Consider the following 19,375-nt stretch of genomic DNA (forward strand, 5'->3'; position numbering starts at 1 on the left):
AGGATTGGTGCATGTTTAACCAAGTGATGTTTCCAAATGCAAGAAATAATGGGTTTGAAAGCATAGGGCTGTACATGTACTTCACTTTGGAAGAGTTTCAAGATGTGGACAGCAATAAATGCTGGCAAATCTTCTTACACTTTTTGACAGCAGGTGACAAATTAGGCTAATGTCTGTTTTACACCAGACTTGCTTTGTTCTATGCATAAAAGAATGCACTGAGAAAGGCCAGTGTCCTATACTTTCTCTTTGTAGTCACTGACTCTGCTCAAGCGTACAGCAGATAACATCAAGGACCCCCTGTTCCGCTTCTTTGAGCGGGAGATCAACCACGGTGCCACTTTGCTGCGTGATGTACGCACCGACCTGCAGAATGTAGTCCTGGTCTGTGAAGGCAAGAAGAAGCAGACCAACCATGACCGTGAGCTGATCGGCGACCTAGCCAAGGGAATTCTGCCAAAGAGTTGGAATCGCTACACTGTGCCTGCCGGTCTGACCGTCATCCAGTGGGTGTCAGACTTCAGTGAGAGAGTCAAGCAGCTACAAAAGATAGCTACTGCAGCAAGTAGCGGTGGAGCCAAGGAACTGAAGGTATCGTTGCCCATGTCAGGATCTTTGGTAGTGCAGAAAAGAGCCATGCTCACAGACTATCTTGTCTGTTTTCAACTGTGAAGTCATTATGGGTAATTTGACCTGTTATTGATAGGATTTGGTTTTTCCCTTTGTGTTGTCCCCAGACTCAAGATGTGTGGCTGGGTGGACTATTCACACCAGAGGCTTACATCACGGCTACCAGGCAGTTTGTGGCTCAAGCTAACAGCTGGTCTCTTGAAGAACTCAACCTTGTGGTAAGGACAGACCCTCCCCCCTCGCTATCCAAAACGGTCACTGGCTGTATCTGACTTGTACCCCAGAACTCATGACGTTCTTATACTTCAAACTGCTTGATGTTCATGGAACACTGAAATGGTGCCATTTTATGTTATTTTTAGTGTCCAACTCAACAAAATTTAGTGCTTCATTGTGAAGAAAATTTGAGTTCATCATAGATCTGTGCTCAGGGTACTGCATAGGTATAGGCCTCAACAGCCGTATGTGCATTGTTGGAATATTTGATAATCAATCATCCCTTTACACCTGTTCTTATGTGTGAGGAGCAGCTTTACTTTAGGTCACACATTTAGCATACCTATGACGTGCTAGGTTTGCTAGAATGTTTTCATCCATAAAAAAAATCTGTCCTTCCCCAAAAGGAAAGTACCATTATCGTTTTATTAAGCACTGGCGTGTGAATTCCCTTAAAAATGAAGATAACACAAACCACTTAAGCAACTTTTCCCAAAGCGAGCACTCTCCCCCCCACCACTAGGCATACAACTGAACCTTCCATACTTCGCATTAGTCAATGAGTCTTTTCATATGGAATACCAGGTGACAGTTTCTGATCCAGGCCAGCAGCTTAAGATGGATGACTGCAGCTTTGCTGTTACAGGTATGGCACTGATTCTAATCGGTCGTATTCAGCTTCTGAACCATCCCACCAATCTGTGAAGTGCCAGTCTTGTGTACACTTCACTCATGGCAGATTTGGGCCCACAGTAAACCACCTTCAGAGCTTCGTCACCTTTCACACCAACAACAAAAAGAAAATCAAGCATAATTTCCCGAGTTTCTCCAACTCTTATCTTAGTTTTTCTCATCCCATGGGAATATGTGCCTCATTTCCTTGCAAGATGCCTCACCCAACATATTCCCAGGATCCAAGTTCACTAGGGACTAGACAAAATTCCTGTATCTAATAGAGCTGTTCAGCTTGATTCGGGGTCACGCATTTAGAGTTCACATGAGGAACTATCTGTCACTGGAACTCTGTCTAAAGTCTCATGTTATTTGTAACAAGTCTGAATGATTGTGTTGAAATCTTTCAGGGCTGAAACTGCAGGGTGCCAATTGTAAGGGAAACAAGCTGTACATCACATCCATCATCTCCACAGATCTGCCTCCGACGGTCTTCAAGTGGGTTCGGTAAGCTATGGAGACTTCACACCTTGTTTACTTGCACTAAACAAAAAAACGAGTTTCTGTACAGCTCTTGCTCCTTTCATAGGCCCTTGAAAGTAATGACACAGTCTGACGTGTAGTTTATTGAGTGTATAGCACAGTAGGGGTTATCTGGCAGACTGCATAGCACAGGATTGCACTTGTCCTTGGATTAGCTAATTTCTTCATTCTTGACTTTCTGTATTTCATTACAAATTGAGAAATTCTGCACTAAGTCTTGTATCAAGCCTGGTGGTATTTAACCAGACCATTTTTCTCTCATCAAATAACATTATTTCTCAGCGGAATAATATCAAAGAAACTGAGAGAAGTGGAACTGGAACATGTAACACAGCACAAGGGTCTTGTCATATTTCCACTCAGCTAGCCAGCAGTCTTTTTTTATGAAGACATATTTTTCAGGAGTATTTTATCCCTGTATTGTGGGTGGTCAGGGTCCCTTAGGAAGCGTCTCAAAATATGGGATCGTTCATGATCCATTGAAATGTTTCCATTTGGAATGCTGGCGTTCATGTTGAGCATACCACTCTTTTTGTTGGGAAAACAGCATTCCTGCAGAAATGCTACCCAAATTGTTTGCCTGTAAATTCCACTCTAATTATGCTCAAGTTGTATCAAATCACAGCAGATGATATCTGTTAGCATTCCAAAAATTAGCAAAACTACCCTTGAAGGATGCGTATTATCTGCCATTTTTCCTGACACAACACAGGCAAAGATTTGCAGTTAGCAAATGTATTGCGACAGGCTGTAGGAACAGTCCGACCCATGGAATGCAGCGTCCATGACCGTTCCACTAGATCATTCCAACAGAACAGGGTGTTCCTAATGGAAGGCTGGAACTGCTGTGGGAACACGCTGTTTCAGTGAAAACGTGTGAAGCATTCCAAATTGTGAGACACTCCCTTGCCCATGGTTCAGGATCAAACTCACAATGTTATAAACCTGGGGAACGAAACTTGGGAACCACTCAGACATGACTTTTATACAAATCATTAGATCAAAAACTGTGATCAGCACTGAGCATTACATCTGTGTCAATTTTGCTCTGTCCAATGTACCTCTTACAGAACCATTTACGCACAGTAACCTCTTCCCTTTTTATTTTACAGAGGAACTTCTGACGCAAAGAAGAAGGTAAACTTTGGTTATATTTTAAGTGGGTGTTTTTTCTTACTGCAAAGTTTATGGGGAGTTAGCATCGTGTTTCATCAATTCAGTGTTGTATCTTGTCAAAGGTCAAATCACTTTAGAATGTCCTTAATTAACCACTTGCTGCCGGCAAGCCTGGTTTCAGGTACATTTTCTTTATACACAAAGCCGGGCTGCCCGAAATTGGAAAAAGGGCTGGGCATTGTAACAAAAGACCATACTCGCAACAAAAGACCAGGCTGCTTTGGAATTGCCTTCATTTATTCAGTTGTCAGTAGCGGAGGAAATCCGTCATTGTTTTGAAAGATTATACCAGTGTTTGTGGCATTCAGCGAGAGCGGATTACCACCAGGGACAAAACCGCTCCAGCGCTCCAGTAATGAGTGATACAATACCGCTGCACGCTAATCTGCCCCCTATTGAAAAGACGCCAGCAGCGCACTGTGCCAGTCGGGAACAGAAGAAAATTACATAACACCGTACAAACTGGGCTCTTTTTACAAGGCGGCAGGCCTGGCTAAAATACACGGGCGTCAATAGATGTTGTCTGTCAGATCAGAGTAGCCACCAGAGAGTCACTCGATGGGGTTTAGGCATTCAGGAAAAAGATATGAATTTTTGAAGATTTTTGAAAGCTGAAGATATTGCAAAATCGCTAGGTATTAGACACTGCATTTCCAAAGGCACCCGGCAGCAAGCGGTTAATGGCAATATTGCTTGGACACTGAAATCAGCAGGAAAATGTATCTGGCAGAATTTCTAATAATTCTAAGTACCATTTGAGATTTGTGACAATTGTGAGGACTGGTTTAAACAGATAATTGTGTATTAATTTGTCTAAGCACCTTCCTAATGTAACTACCTTGCATGTACGTGGATCCAGTTTTAGACTCAAGGTAAACCCTGGCAGTTGCATTGGTCTGGCCGAAGAATGAGACTTCTTTAGCATATTCCAATTCCAGATCAGTCCGCTCCAAACTGCTTGGGTCAACAAACGCACACTCCCCGAAATGTCCTACAATATATGGCAGATTTGATGGAAGTTGTAAAGTTCCTGCCCCAAACTAAACTGACTGTAATGCCCTAATCTCAGTGCATTTGATTGCCTACTCTCTTAACAAGGTGTTGCTGCCAGTTTACCTGAACCAGACCAGAGCAGAACTCCTCTTCACCGTGAACATTGAGAGTGGAGATGCCGAAGGCACGAACAAGGGACATAGTTTCTATGAGCGGGGCGTAGCGCTTCTTTGCAGTGGGCTGTCTGCATGAAAGGCGGCAGCCAAAATGTGGGAAATGGATATTCCAGGGACTTTAGCACAGCAAAGAACCATCATGTACCATTATGTCATGGCTGATTAACATGGCCTTTTCCTGTCAAGCTCCATTCATTGATCTGCAGTAATTTAAATACAGTTAGTTGAAGGTAATGCATACATTCAGTTTATAAAACAAATGTAAAAAAGTTGGGTGAAAGCTGTTCCTGGTGTATGCTGGACTGCAGCACAGGATATATTTGTGTGGGGTTGTGTCCACATGGTACTGTAATACTTAAGAATATGCGTGTAATCCAACTATATAGACAATGACGACGATGTGTTCTAGCGGGAAACTTGGCAGTTATTTTCTTGTAATTGGTGGGTATTTACAAAATTCATCACCTTCACGGATGATGAGGTTGTATTTAAGACCTTGATTTACTTGCATGATTAGATTTTAGATGAGGAAGTCAGATACCATTAACATAGATGTGAATTTTAACAACACTTCTGATGTTTCTTGTCATTGAGAATCATAGCAGATACTACATGGGGATGAATAGTAGAGAAAAGAAATTTGAGAAGAGAAATGGGGGATTCAAATCAAGATTTGTGAGTTTTTGATGCATATTTGACATTTAAATGAGCTCTAGCTGTTATCATCTTAGATTTTAAATGGCTGAGGAAGTAAAATAGGAGGAAGAAAATACAAAATACTTTTCTTTAGCAGGTAGTGCACGATATTTGTCATCTTTGTGTAGATTTAAGTCATAATGTCTGCATGTGAAACAAAATATTGGCTGTTTTGATTGACTTACGTTGAAAAAAAAACCTGCTTTAATGTTTAAACCTTGTGGGTCAAAAATCCTCAGTTTCTGTAAACTTTTTGTTTTCTTTAATACTTATCACATCTTAATAGTGGTAAAAGGAAAAGAATTTACTGCAATACAAAGCTAGCCACAGCTGAAAATAGAAATCTAGAAAATGTTTAGAATATGTTGCTGATGTAGTTGGATATCTTTAGACGAGTTAATGCTCTACATGTACATGTATGTTAGAGGAAAGGAAATGACAAGTTTGCTAACAATTAAAGTTCAGTGTCGTGAAAGTACAGTGTAGCTGTCCATAAGGTAACTAAGGAAATTATTGTTGAAAAGCATATTTGTTTAATGATAGTTATGGGACTAAGCTCCCTGTAGAATAGTTCTTTCAGGAAAGCTTTCATTTTTCGAAAGAAATGACTGGAGGCCATTTCCAATGTCTATAATCAATGCGTTTTTGGAAATTGCCAGTAGTAGTTCATTTTTGATTTGGCAGAGTACGTGCAAGCCTTCACATGATCTGCATGGTTGCTGTCATCTATTACGTCAGTGTGCTTAACTGCAGTCATCTGAATTACAGCGTTTCCTGAACACTGAATTGGAGAGCAGTTCAAACCATGACTGCAACTTTTGATTTTAGCTTTTCAACACTTTCTAGCCTCAAGCAAATGTAATGCACAAATAGCAAGTGAATGACCTATAAATGATAACACCTTATTATGAAGTTTGATATTTGGTTAATGCTGTGGATAATTTTAATGGTGTATTTCTTCAAGAATTCCCTTTAAAACATAAATAAATGCTACATATACCACAGTTAAACGTAATGATCTTCAAATTTAAAGTAGGTATTTACACATTGATCAAGTTTTGGTTTGGGGTTTTTTCATGTTTCTTTTTTTTAAATATATTTTATTGTCTGTTGTGATTAAATGAAAGAATAGACTAGCCAAACTAGCTTTTCTACAGTGTAACTTTGTTGTCATTTCTTTGTACTTGAATAACAGGCAAATGACAGCCATTAGTTTATTTGTTTTGTTGGGTTTCATTTCAATCAAACACTGGTTCAGAAAGTCCTTACCAACTCAGTCCTGAAGCACAGCATAATCCTATCAGATTGTTCTGTTGGTGTGGCATCAAAGTGCTTTAAAGACTTCTTTCAGTGCTGGCAAGAATTCTTTCTCACACCAAAGAACAGTCCCTGACAGTCCCAAATCCTCTGATTTCAATATGATTTTACATACACTAGAGGGTTAGTGTTTATAGGGGTGGCTGAATTGAGTCGTGAACAGAACATAGATTATTCCTTCATGAGGGATCCAGTTAAACATGTAGAAACAAAAAAGTTATTTTAACAAATTGGCATGAAGCTTGGATACCATGAGACAATTCTGTCCATGTGTCAATGGCATACACAACTCCGAAAAAATAACTCCTGTTGATTACAACTACACAGGGGGCACATCTGTCTTGAAATTAAATTTTATTGAAAGTGGAAAGTACTGAAAATCCATATTTTTTATACCCTTTAATATCATGATACTCCCATTTTATGTGGCAAGATAATGGGTCATGTGAATAAAAACTAGCAAATGCCATGAAGTTGGAGCAAATAGCAAGCGCATTTACCAAGGAGTAAAAAAATTTCAAATAAGCAAATGCTTGAATTTTTATAAATAAAATGTTTCTTTTACTTCTAAGCATTTGCTTGTACAAATGGTAGCAAATGCTTAAATGTCAGTGACTGACTAAACAGCGGAATGGTTTTGACGGGGGCTTCCATTGTCTACGTACAGACACGCACAGAGCAGCTACATGTAGGACCTGATGAGCTGTGGCAACACAAAACCAAAACTACAGCATAGTAGATACGCATGGTGAAGCAATTCCTATCTACAAAATCTATTTGGTGATGAAACTTCTGCAGAATGCAAGCAAAGTGTGTTCCTTCAACTTGAAAAGCAGTATCATTTGGCTGATGGCGATTGAGTACTGTCACGTGACTGCCACCTCCTTAAATGGATAAGTAACTGGTTAAAAAGCTCAACCTAAAAAATGAAGTGAAAGTGACGTCCGATGTTTCCAAAACATGGAACCAACAAACTCATCAAGCTAAAACAGTGAGAATGTACTTCTTGACAAGATGCAATCACAAACTCTTCAGTTATCGACGTAAAAGATGACAAAATTACTACCTTTTTCATACAGCCCATCCATTTTGTATGCTTGACTCCTAATAGTAAATTTAATAGAGAAGCTTAACAATGCTTGTATTTCAGTTCTATGCACCCCCTCCTAAGTGCATATATTATTTTCTTCCGAATGACATTCGTGAATACTGCCATTTTGTCAATGTAATTTGCTTCTTTTTCAAGGTTGCACTGATCCAATCTTGAAAACAAGCAAATACTGTACTCCAGTTCTAAAGCATTCACTCTATTTTATTCATACAAAACAAATAGCTTATTGTCCAGCAAAGTAAAAAGCAAAAAGCAAATACTTCACTTTATGTGAATGCATTCCAGTGAAGCATACGCTTTGTGATTCATACAAACCTAAATAAAAGCTTTAACTTGGTAGTTACAGCCATTATTTTTTTATTCATATGACCCAGTGTGAGGAGTTGACCCCAATAGAAGCTTCAGTGTCACAAAGAAATTAACATACAGGATGACCCAGATCAGCTCAGGACATTGCATCCATAATACTGTTTCCTGTTGGATTCTGTACATGTAGGTCAACATGGGCTTATTCTCACTTGCATTTCCCCAAAGTACAATTCCCATTGAAATAGTTTCATGACAGTTAACTCGGAATATTTTTTAAGAAATAGTGCTGGTTGGAAGACTTTTTCCAAGCTGGCACTCCACATTCAACCCTGTCGGTTGTATCCAGTGATTTCTCAATTTCTTTGCCTGTGGCCTTGTCATCAGTGCCTAGAATCAATGGCACCACCAATAGCATGTTACTCAGGTCACTGGTTTTGGTAATCCTACTTCTTTGAATTTCTTCACTTATTTTCTGGATTAGGAATCTGTTACTCTAACAGAGCAGAATTTACATCTAAAGTCACATTTGCACCAAGCTGGGGCTTGAAGCTGAAGAAATGAGACCGAGGGTTACCCCCCTCCCCGAATGTCCAATCCCCATAGACACTCTAGACTATTGTTACCTAACACTTCCCCCTAGATGTCTGAGAAGAATTCCTCAGATTCCAGTGAAACAATGACTAACACAAAGTGGGGGCCGTTCTCTCCGTCTCATATCTTGCTTCATACGTCCGTGTTTTCGGGCTTGTATCTCCTTGCCAGTCCTCTTGCATGTACTTTTGTGTTGTTATTTGCCCAAAACTCCATATTAAAGAACAACGATAGATGACAACTGAAATCTGACAATTTGACAGTTTCTCTCGGAAAGCAGACAATTTATTCAAGTAGCTTGTAAACATGGACTGGTATCATGAAATAATTAGTACAAGTTAACAAAACAGCTTGGTTCAGAATTAAGAGCTTGGTTAAGAAATGATGTACCTAATGAAGTGGACATTTTTCACATTTAGCAGATACTAGTTGCTTGTCAAAGCTAATTTATTTTACCTACATCATCAAAATGTTGGCCATAATAATACAATTAGCAAGTATCCCATACTTTAAAGACCTGTTAGTCATGTTAAGAGCAAAACACCATCTGGAAGAAAAGGTACCATTTGCCAAAATTTTTAAAGTGCATTTCTGACTGCAGAACATGACAACCATGACAACTTTCTTGATGACTTCCAACATTTTAAGACAACCTGTTCTCAGCCGCACAATTGTAATAACAGTATGTAATATTATTTACATGTTATGTTTTGGTAAAAGAAAAGCTCCATGCATACTTGTCCAAACTTATTTAATACCATACTGTCCTTCAATGTTCATGAACATAAAATGTTCAAAGCTTCAAACACAACCATTCCATGTTTGAAGTACATGTATATGTACCATTACACTGAACACAAACCACACTGGGCCTAAAGAAAAGCAGCTCCAATGTGGACATCGCTTCATTAAATGCTAGGGCTGAATGGCTCTCCAACGTGCGTGTGGAGTTATTAGTAGCACTGACCATGAATTACGTTATAATGTGGCTTCTTTGGCTGAAATCTTCCTCAATCCTATCAAGTAATTTAGCTACCAGTATGTCACTTTCTCCATACAATACATAAACATGTACACAGGTATGTAGACTAAAATGACACTAAGCCCCATGTACAATGATGACTGTAAAATAACGGCCTGAAAGCCAAGAAATACTGCAAAGCCCACTGCTGGTTTTGATGAGCAAGAAAAACACAGGCCTACTGTAAGTTTATGTTTCCTGATAAGGTAATCACATAATGTAATACATGTAAGCAGATTTGGCATGTGAATTGACAATTCTAACAGCCTTACTTTGGTATGCTCCAATTTGAACATGCAACTATGCTACAATGATAAGTATACAGCTTTTATTCATAGGAACAAATATTCAAGCTGATTCATGGACACATAATACATAATTCATACCATGTACAGTCAAACCTCATTAATAAAAGGTCTATCAAACTTCGCAAGTTACCTTGTTATGACAGGAACCTTGTATTATCAGGAATAAAAACAATGAACAAAGGATTAAGACCCCAACATTTCTGGTCATAAACAATTGTGTTGTATTGACAGAGCTCTTATTACAGAGTTTTGACTTTCAACTACTGAGAAGCTTTTCTCAATCACTGTAATGAGGGTGCTGGATTAACTTGAGTATTGTTTTTTGTTAGCAGAAAAGACACCAAAATGACCAGCAATGAGACTTGCTCCCCAAAATACATATACATGTATATTGAAATACTGAAGTCTCAAGCCTTGCCACATGAACCTGTGTTTAATGTTAACAAGTTGTTGAATGAAGATCAAGTCAAGGAACAAGGCACACAAAGTAGCCACTGAACCCTAAATTGGTTCGATATCTGGATCATAATGCATATTTATCACGTAGAGACTTCACAAGCTTTTGCTACAGCTGTTCATTCAGGCAAAGAGATACACCAAAAACATATTCTTTTCAAGTTAAAGTTAGTATTTTTGTAAGCCAACAAGGAAAAATAAGTGAAGCTTTAAGCAACTTTTTGTCCTCATCAAATACATGGAATTGTGTACTAATCTGAACATGCTGCATGTACCCAAACCAAATGAAAAAAAAAGTAAAAATGCATTTGTACCATCCAGAAAGTACCGACTGCCAGAATCTGTTCCGCCTTTGCTGTCAGTCAATGTACATGAATCAAGTCAGCTGACTCCCCTTTCTGACCACCAACAGTATTATCTCATCTTTGAAGGAAAAACTTTTGTGACAGAGAATTTGGACTTGGGCACACGACACTTTCATTAAATATCAAACACACTTCTTCATTCACTGTTCAATGAAAAATATTGTCTTCTATTCTTACAAAAATCTTTACATACATGAAATAAGGTTGAACTTAAGAGACCATACTATGAGTAAAATAATGACTATGTATATGATTGACACTAACCAGTCTTAATCTCTCATATGTTGAAAAGAATGTTAGGAAAGTTTCACCATTAAACAATCTAACAACAATGTCAGTCTGTTTAGATAATGGTGAGCAACGCCTTGCACACTCCAAATGACTGATAACAGAAGGATACTGATTAAATGGAAGCTCGCACTTGGGTTCACAGACTCAGAATTATATGACACTGGGTAATGCTAATAATTTGTAGACCGAGGCAAATCTTAATTACTTCCTGGGCATGTGCTATCTGTGCATTTTTTTCAAAAGAAGCAACAAACGGCTTAAACCTGAAGGCCTTAACTTCATAAAATTCAACCCTTATGATTCCTCCAACTGTTTAAGGAGTCAGGACCATTGAGGGCAAGACAAGTTATGTGTCATTGCTAGTCATTTCAACATCCCCAGAGGGTTTCTAAAGTATTTAATACATTTTGTATATGAGACAATTACTAACCATCATTTTTTAAGGAAAGTACACTACTTTTTCGAACTGTTTGCAGATTGCCCTGCATACAATAGACATCATTCCATTTTTCGGGAAAATTTAGAAATGGTTGGGGTTCTTCCTCTTGATTTCTTGAAACACGGTATCCCTCTCAAAGTCACTGACATCGTTGCACTGCATATTTATCTTACAGCTTTCATTTAAGGCGCACTTAACGGTGTCTCCTGAAGACGTGTAGATCATCTTCCGCTTGATAGGCTCACAATCATCAGCCCTGGGAGCAAGAGGAAAGTAGAAATATGATCCAATTTAGAAAGCATACATTACTAAAAAAGTCCTGACCATTCTTGAAACCAACTCAGCTCCCTGTGCAGTTAAATGCTGCCATCCTGTTGTTTGAGTCCTGTTTGCATGCCATGTAATTGATTGTGGGTAACGAATTAATTTAGGGTACGGTCAGACAAGGTGCCAAATAATACACGTGTAGTTGATGGGACAAGTTATGTCGACAAGTTAGCACAACTTGGTCACCCAACAATCAGAGAACTGGCACAAGTTGCAGCAGAGATAACGATCTCCCCCTCCCCTTCAGCAACAAGTCATGAAATAACATGGGAAAGAAACTGATCCTACTTTGCAGCGGTGTTGTATTTGAGTCGATCACAAGTCCTTTCACAAAGTCCCTTAACGAGTCTTAAGTCCCTTCACAGTGCCAGTCGTAAGTACCAGGGTGGACGACAAAAGAATGCGTCAGTCACAGTTCACTTGAATAGCTTGTAAGTAGACCGATTGTGCTGCTGGGTCATGTGGTTTACAGTGGGAATTAATATCAACAAACATGGTGTCCACCAAAAGCAAAGTGTTTTTTAAGTATCATATACTGAAAATAACATGGACAGCAGTACCATACTCGGACTACTGATATGCTTGGTACTACACTTTTGTAAACAACACTCACCACACACTTTGCTATGGGAATGATACAAACTTTAAGTCATGATTTAGCGGGCACAATTGGTCTATTGGCTTGACATGTGATGAACTTGGGATGGACTTACAGGGATTTGTGATGGACTCAAATACTGTACAACACTGCTTTCCAACATTCCGTAGTTTATTTAATCTGATCCAATGGCCCTTTTCCAATACTTACTTCCGTCTCCGGGTATGTCTCCAAAATCAATTCCCAATTGTAGGTCTGAAGCGTTCAAATTAAATAATAATATAGGTGTTTATAAAGCACCTGTAACACAGATCAAACCGTGGCACACACACGGTCTCGGTGGCCGGTATGTGCATAGTACTGTACCACATCCATGCACAGTCTTGTAGTGTTTCTTTTCATATCGATCTTCACATTTCCTTCGTAATTTCGGTATCATAATCGTTTTTATTCATTTTTGGGTAGTATTTGTTCATTCTTTTAAGACCAACCTTTTTATTATTTTCGGCACAAATATCTAACCTTGTGATAATGGGAATAAGTTTGGAATGATTATGCGACATATTCTTTTTGACAAAAGTTTTAAAATCTAGCAAGAAAGTAAAAACAACGGTAGGGGCCTAGGTGATTTAAGTGAATTTTCAAGTAGGCAAGCCTGTTTTTGTATATGTATACGTAGAATAATCATACATTTAGAGTTAAAAGTAAGTAGTGATCCCGAACAAATTGTGCAGTTGATTGGCCTCTTATTAGATAGTAATACCAAAGCACTGAATGTGCTCCATAAACCTAACGAGTCGGAGAACCAGTTTAGTTTTTGATACCAAGATGCCGTAGTTGTTCTCACTTTAGTGTCAAAATTAGTTTTAAATTAAAGTAATATGAATTTCCTGTGATTTGGCGGAACTGTGAATGACGAATAGAACAAAAAAGCAGGAAGGATGGTTTGTGTATACGCAAAAGCATTTCAAATCCAAGTGTTTCTTTCATTCGAAAAAAAAGGGGAAATGTTGACAGGTCATAATACAATCGGCCAGTCAAATGTCACTTATCAAAGTACTTACACATTAACATCTCGACAACTGGAACCTATGTTGACAAAAAAACGGATACCCGGTTTCAAAAATTCCCGAAATGCACACCCCTACATATGTGAGGGTCAGCAACAGTATTTGTTCATGTTATTTCTTGTTCAATAAAAAAGATTAGGGCCGGCACGACTTGCTAGGTTGGGGCAGGTAACCTGAAGTACAACTATCATTTTGTTTGGCCTAGGTTCAAAGAGCTAAACACACACGATAAAAATTGTACTCACCATCTGACGAAAACAGGATATGACTGAGGACTTGTTTTCCGTGCTTTCGCCTCATCATCAGAAAGCTCATGCAAGTACACTGCGTATCCACACTTCATTTCACTCAGTTTTGCCAGGACTAACTCGTACGGTGATCTTTCGTGACCGCAACTATGCACCCTTATGGAAGTATCCGCATCGTTTGGATTTGCATGACAAATGTCAAGCAAAATCCAGGTCAATTTGCAGCTACAACTGCCAAATTCAGCCAGCATTTTCTTGGCGTCTGGGGTGAGTTGTATGCCTGATTTTGGCTGTAAAGAACATAAAAGTAAAAAAAAAAACAATTTGACAAATCAAATCTGCTGAAAATGAATACGGACACACATATTGTGACACCAACGAACTGCTTTCTGTGGCAAGGACGCCCACATCAAGCATCAGGATGGGAAAGTTAGTATGAACATGCTGAAACAGGTTTTGGACAATTACTGAAAGTCTGAAAATGAAAATATGCCACTAAGTGTTAGGAGAAACCAACATATTTGACACATGAAATATGAAGAACATGTCGCACAATTTCATGAAATCGAGCTGGATATGGAATTTCGCTGCAGCCACTTCCTGTCTGTGTTCTTAGCCACAGTTGGCCACGGGATGCTGGGGGGGGTTATTAAACATGGACCAATCACACCAAGCATCATTTATGCCTAAATGGCAAGTACAGTAAACTCCGACCAAGTCGGCACTCTCGGGACTCAGGAAATTATGACCACTTACACGGATGCCGACTTGTGTTATACATGTAAGTCATCATTTTGCCGACTTACACGTACACATGTACTGCCTATGTAAATTATGATTCCTTGCGCTAATTCAATGACTTTGATTTACCCTAGTTTATTTCTACCTTCATGGTTGATCCCAGCAAATTTGTTCTCGATTATCCTGCAAATTTAATAGTCGATCATGTGCCCCTAAGGACAAAGCAAGGACGGCAAGCCACTTGCATATCACATCACGACTCGACAGTGCAGTACACACATGTAAGTGATACAGTTACGGTACAGAAAGCACACATTCATCCACACGCGCACATTGGTTCATTCAATCAGGCCAGTTGTGGCTAAGAATTACATACAGGAAGTGGCTGCAACCAAATTCCCTATACATTACTCAAAAAAAGTTAAAAGGACCACTTTATCCTTAACTTGTCATTTTTTTCCAAGCAACGATTGGGGCCTAGTTCTTGAATTTTGTGTTTGTATAGATGGTGTTTTCATTGGAATAAAAAAGTGAAAGAACGTTTCAAAATATCAAATGCACATTTTCAGCAGTAAAACATCTCATATGTATACACAAAATAAAAAGTTCTCCTTAACTTTTTGGAGTAGTGTACTTGTATCAATCGCAGCAGTAGTAAACCATTTGGTCAAAGCATGGTTCTGACCCTTTTTCCCTTGGTATACAGGATATACATGTAAGCCTCCGTAAGGAAAATCTTTTTGCCATAGTGAGCAGTATTTCTATGCATAAACACATCTACCAAAGAATCCATGCTAAATATCATGTAGAACCTATGGCAGAAAATTCTTTTTTCTATGGGGTCCATGAGAGCGCAGCAGAGGATGAATGTCAGTTCTAGCGGTACAGAGTAAGAGGTGCACATTCTGGCAAAATGTGCACGCACAAAATACAGCAGATGTCAAGTGATGTCAGGAAAAAGAAAAAATCGCTTGTTTCCCATATCCCGTCAGCACCCAGTATGGAGGGAGTATACAAAGGGCCCTGTTAACAGGCCTAAAGCATGTCAAGTGGCAGTCTGAGTAGCTAGGACTCTACGAAGTGCCAGTTAACTGGACATGGTCCGCAATGTCAAGAGGAAATTTGCTTTTCTTCCTAAATGGAAGTAAACTTTACAATATCATATCACTGTGCAAGCTTCAAGCACAACATGCGCGACGTGATTGCGATACATAGTCTGGACACCAGTTTGCTTTTGCATTTAATATCAATGATAGTTAACGTATCACAAGCAGACGAAATGCACATATGACAGTGGAGGGCATCATGTTAATCTCTGAAAAGGCCCCACAAAAAATCTGTGAGTGTGTGGCACGCATTTGCATTGCGCTTGATCACAATCACATCAACAACTACCACAAGACCACTTAACATGTGAGAAAAACATCAATTTTCAAGCAAAAAATGAAAATCTGAAACAATCATAAACCTTTGTGTATAAAAAATAAGCACAAGGGTCAGCAACAGTGTTTAATTTTCCCAAAAAGATTTCGGGTCTGTGCAATTTGCTAGGTTGGAGTGGGTGAAATTTTGGTTTCGGTAAGAGTTCCATATATATTGACTTAACTAATTTTCACTTGCAGTAGATCATTAGCCATCAGAGAATGACTACATGCCCTTTTTTCAGCAGTGAAAATGTTGAACCATATATACTTAGAAAACACAATCAAGATCAGTCTCATGGAATGTGCACAGGGGTATCCAGTGATGCTCGTATATGGAACTCTTTCTATGGTTTCTATTTGATCGTCTCACCATGTTTACTACATCAATTCATTCTTGATTACTGAATAGGTGATAAACAAAACTGGGATCTATCTGTTTGGTCAGGGAACCAGACAGTGATGAAGAGTGATGTACCCCAGAGTGTGGCATTGTGAAAGAATGTTAAAGGAGAGCAAACAGAATTGCATGCAGAGTTGGGATTTAGAGAGAAACCACTGCGACAGCGTGGCGCTACTGACATGCATATCCACACTGCTCACTTGTCCGATTCCAGCCACACTGGGCAACAACACCCAACTTGTGAAAATACCTGACGGCTGTTTCTTTAAATACATTTATAGTGCTCACACATAAACAAGGCTTCATCACAGGTAACACACAGTCAACTGTTGGGATCAAGGTGTTTATCGCTGTCTAGTCCCTGATCCAAACATTGTTTATCACCTGTTTAATGATTGAGAATGAATTGATGAAGTGAAACGGCCACGTTGAGACAACCCAACAGAAACCAAAATTTCACAAAGATAATCAAAAATTGCCCATAATAATGAATGACCTTAACACTAACATTCCTCAATCCTTCAAAATCCTCAAAGCGGTTTTGGTGGATTTTAAAGCACTAAGGTTGACTGCGAAGAATGTACTCTCTCAAGGTTGTGGGTTAGACTTTGTTTACATTCAGCCAAGCATAAATTCATGTCCACATTCTGTGTGAAATTCTCCACACTGCTCTAGGATACTATTCACACTGCCTCACCACAAGGAGGAATTGCTGGAGGATTTTGAAGGGTGAGGCAGTGAACACCCCTCAATCAGGAAATAGACCATCTGGGAGTACTGAGGCTTTATTCAATTTTTTCATGGGGGCAGTTTGATGATTTTGAAGGACTGAGGGTGTCTAGCCAAAAGGGCCTAAGCAGAATTCCGTATACGGCCAACACTACTTTTTCCTTAAAATATTATAACAGCCATCAGAAAGTGACGACGTCCTAAAATAGTGAAAAATAGCTGAGCAACTTCTGAAACATTTATTTCAAAAATACTTAAGTTTTTCAGACAAGTCTCATAGGTTTGTGCACATGGGCATCCAGTGTTGTTCATATACGGAGCCCCTTCCGGAAGATTTTTCATAAAGTCCCCACTTTTTTGGGGGGGGGGCCCCCCAGGGTATTAGCTGTGGGGCCAAGGATAAGGACATGGAGGTAGTCCAGCAGACTGACCGACCATTTTCGGTGGTGGAGGATGACATTTTGTGTCGTTTTTATCTCGGGACCGCTCTGGCTGCTGCGGTGACCTGGAAACACCCACTGGGCGGGATGTGTACACACGACATGCTGTGTAGCGGCGACAGATTGCGAGACTTAACCCCCCCCCACCACCAAAAATGGTCAAACCGAGATGCAGAGCAAGTGCGGTCATTGGTGGGCTCGACGCATGTGCAGTCTGTTAAAACACGAACAGCATGAACTTAGCAACAGTCAGCGGGTGGAAGCCAGAAATTGGTGAGCAAAAATCTCATTTTTTTCAAAAAACGTTTTTCAAGAGGTACAGATTAATCAGGTTTGCCAACAGAAAAATTTGATTAAATAGCTTTCTTACACCTGTGAATCATTTCACCACAAAAATTCGATTCCAAGAAACCCATAGTGTTACGACACCATGTAAACCGTGTTCGCTCTGAGTCAGAAGTAGTTTTCGAAGTATTCCACAACCATCACACCTTATGTGTAAGTGAACCTATGACAGAACATGCTTTTCTCTGGGGGTTGTGAGATAGGAGATCGTGGGCAAGACGAAGGGTAGTTATCGCGGTCATGGTGGTAGGCCCTGTGAATCTCCCCTGCCCCCATCATGATCGTGTCTAGCCCCACAAAGAGGGCTGTAGTGGCTCTCTTTTACAATCTGATAATACTAATAAGTAAGTTATTAGTGATAAGATTACTAGTAATAGTAATAATATTACTAATAATACTAATATCTTTCGAAATGAGAATGACTCGACAGTTTTACTTACACCGGCGTATTCCTCTGAGTTTGTGGGCGGACTGTACACTAGCCAAGTGTGCGTGCTACTTATTACTAAGCAATACTGTGACAATACGAATTACATGTATGCATCTACAGCACCTGTTGGGTGCCCTGACTTCCGACGAACAAAGTGCTGCCTTCGTTTTTCAAAATGGCGCCGCCCGTGGTCAGCATGTAATACTACAGGCCGGGTTTTAGAAAGCTATAGGGTGCTCGTATGAAAGTCCGAACTCTGACATGTCTGAGGAATATGCCAGTGTAAGTAAAATTGCCGAGTCATTCCCACTTCTGAAGATATTAGGATTCAAAGTTTGTGACAATCCTGCAGTTTGGATTTCAGGCATTTAAGACATGCCTTGAAGTAGGGCTGTGGTGGCGACAGATTGTAAAAGAGAGCCACTATAGCCCTGTTTGTGGGGCTTGATCATGTCATGCATGTCGAGTAGCCTGGCGTTGGATCATGTTTCTAGCTAGGCTCTACCATGTCTGCCAGAAAAATCGGCTCCCAATACGTTAGCTCTGGTTTGTCCTTGATAGTCCACACCAATGAGGTCGAATTTTTGGCGACTTCCAATCACCATTAAATGTATAGGGCCTATCCATAAATGGCACACAGGACGAGTTGGCTTATCCAGCTTAGCCTAGGCCTACCCCCTTTCAAACTCCACGAGCATGACGAGCATGGCGAGCGATGACATGGCATGACGTGCCAACAATTCACATGTTCCGTCGTGTCATGTCATACACTTTATCGCCACGATTTTTGAGCACGCTAAAGTTCTTAGATTCAAATGCTGAAATTAGTTTTGATTAACTTGGGCTACTTACCATTTTCGACAAACACAGGTTTTCCTCAAATATTAGGAGAAATTTTGGACAGAGTAAGGAGATCTCACTTCCTGCTTTCTGAACTGCGTAATTCTGCAATAGGCCGTACCGCTGAATTTATAGCTCCGCGATGCGATATAGAGCTACTACAAGGAACTGCGCGGGATCTAATACACTATATATGTATTATGCATGCCGCGTAGGAATAATTGTGGAAAATGGCAGTGATTGGGTTACTTTACAAAGGGGTGTTTCATTGGACAGTTTTTCTCGATTATCTAAACGCAAAGTAAATAAACCAATCAACAGCTGGCTTGAAAGAAAAAGACAGGTGTACTTTTTAGTGAAGACACGTAAAAGAGAGTTTTGCAGATAAAGGATAAAATCAGAGTGAAATTTGGCATTCGGTGCTTTGATTGGAAATGCAATTCAAAACACATTTGCCAACAAAAAACCATATA

At 39.7% G+C, this 19,375-nt stretch overlaps 2 protein-coding genes across 3 annotated transcripts in view; one reads left to right on the forward strand and one right to left on the reverse strand.

The window, feature by feature from the left end:
• The window catches only part of dync1h1 (dynein cytoplasmic 1 heavy chain 1), a 76,048-nt gene extending 69,801 nt beyond the window's left edge, over positions 1-6,247 (forward strand). For both annotated transcript variants that reach the window (XM_087141705.1, XM_087141708.1), the window contains 6 exons: positions 256-591; positions 738-848; positions 1,432-1,492; positions 1,929-2,025; positions 3,174-3,198; positions 4,336-6,247. In XM_087141705.1, coding sequence (XP_086997831.1) covers positions 256-591; positions 738-848; positions 1,432-1,492; positions 1,929-2,025; positions 3,174-3,198; positions 4,336-4,482 — 777 coding nt within the window. In that variant the 3' untranslated portion in view covers positions 4,483-6,247. The remainder of the gene's footprint in view (positions 1-255; positions 592-737; positions 849-1,431; positions 1,493-1,928; positions 2,026-3,173; positions 3,199-4,335) is intronic.
• A 2,438-nt stretch (positions 6,248-8,685) lies between these two features.
• On the reverse strand, positions 8,686-19,075 carry LOC147800466 (uncharacterized). The gene is made up of 3 exons (XM_087140139.1): positions 18,915-19,075; positions 13,551-13,843; positions 8,686-11,566 (listed from the first exon to the last, which is right to left on the reverse strand). Exons 1-3 carry the CDS (start codon positions 18,915-18,917, stop codon positions 11,392-11,394), a joined length of 471 nt encoding a protein of 156 aa, XP_086996265.1. The 5' UTR covers positions 18,918-19,075; the 3' UTR covers positions 8,686-11,391.
• Positions 19,076-19,375: the final 300 nt, after the last annotated feature.

Source organism: Acanthaster planci, linkage group LG01 (genome assembly GCF_054643075.1).
Source record: "Acanthaster planci isolate LZ-2023a linkage group LG01, COTS_SCS, whole genome shotgun sequence".
Classification (NCBI taxonomy): Eukaryota; Metazoa; Echinodermata; class Asteroidea; order Valvatida; family Acanthasteridae; genus Acanthaster; species Acanthaster planci.

Excerpts from the sequence above, each read along its gene's own strand:
- LOC147800466 (XM_087140139.1), bottom strand. Across the intron at positions 11,567-13,550 it reads TATCCTGTTTTCGTCAGATG|GGCTGATGATTGTGAGCCTA; the intron begins GTGAGTACAATT and ends TCTTGCTCCCAG.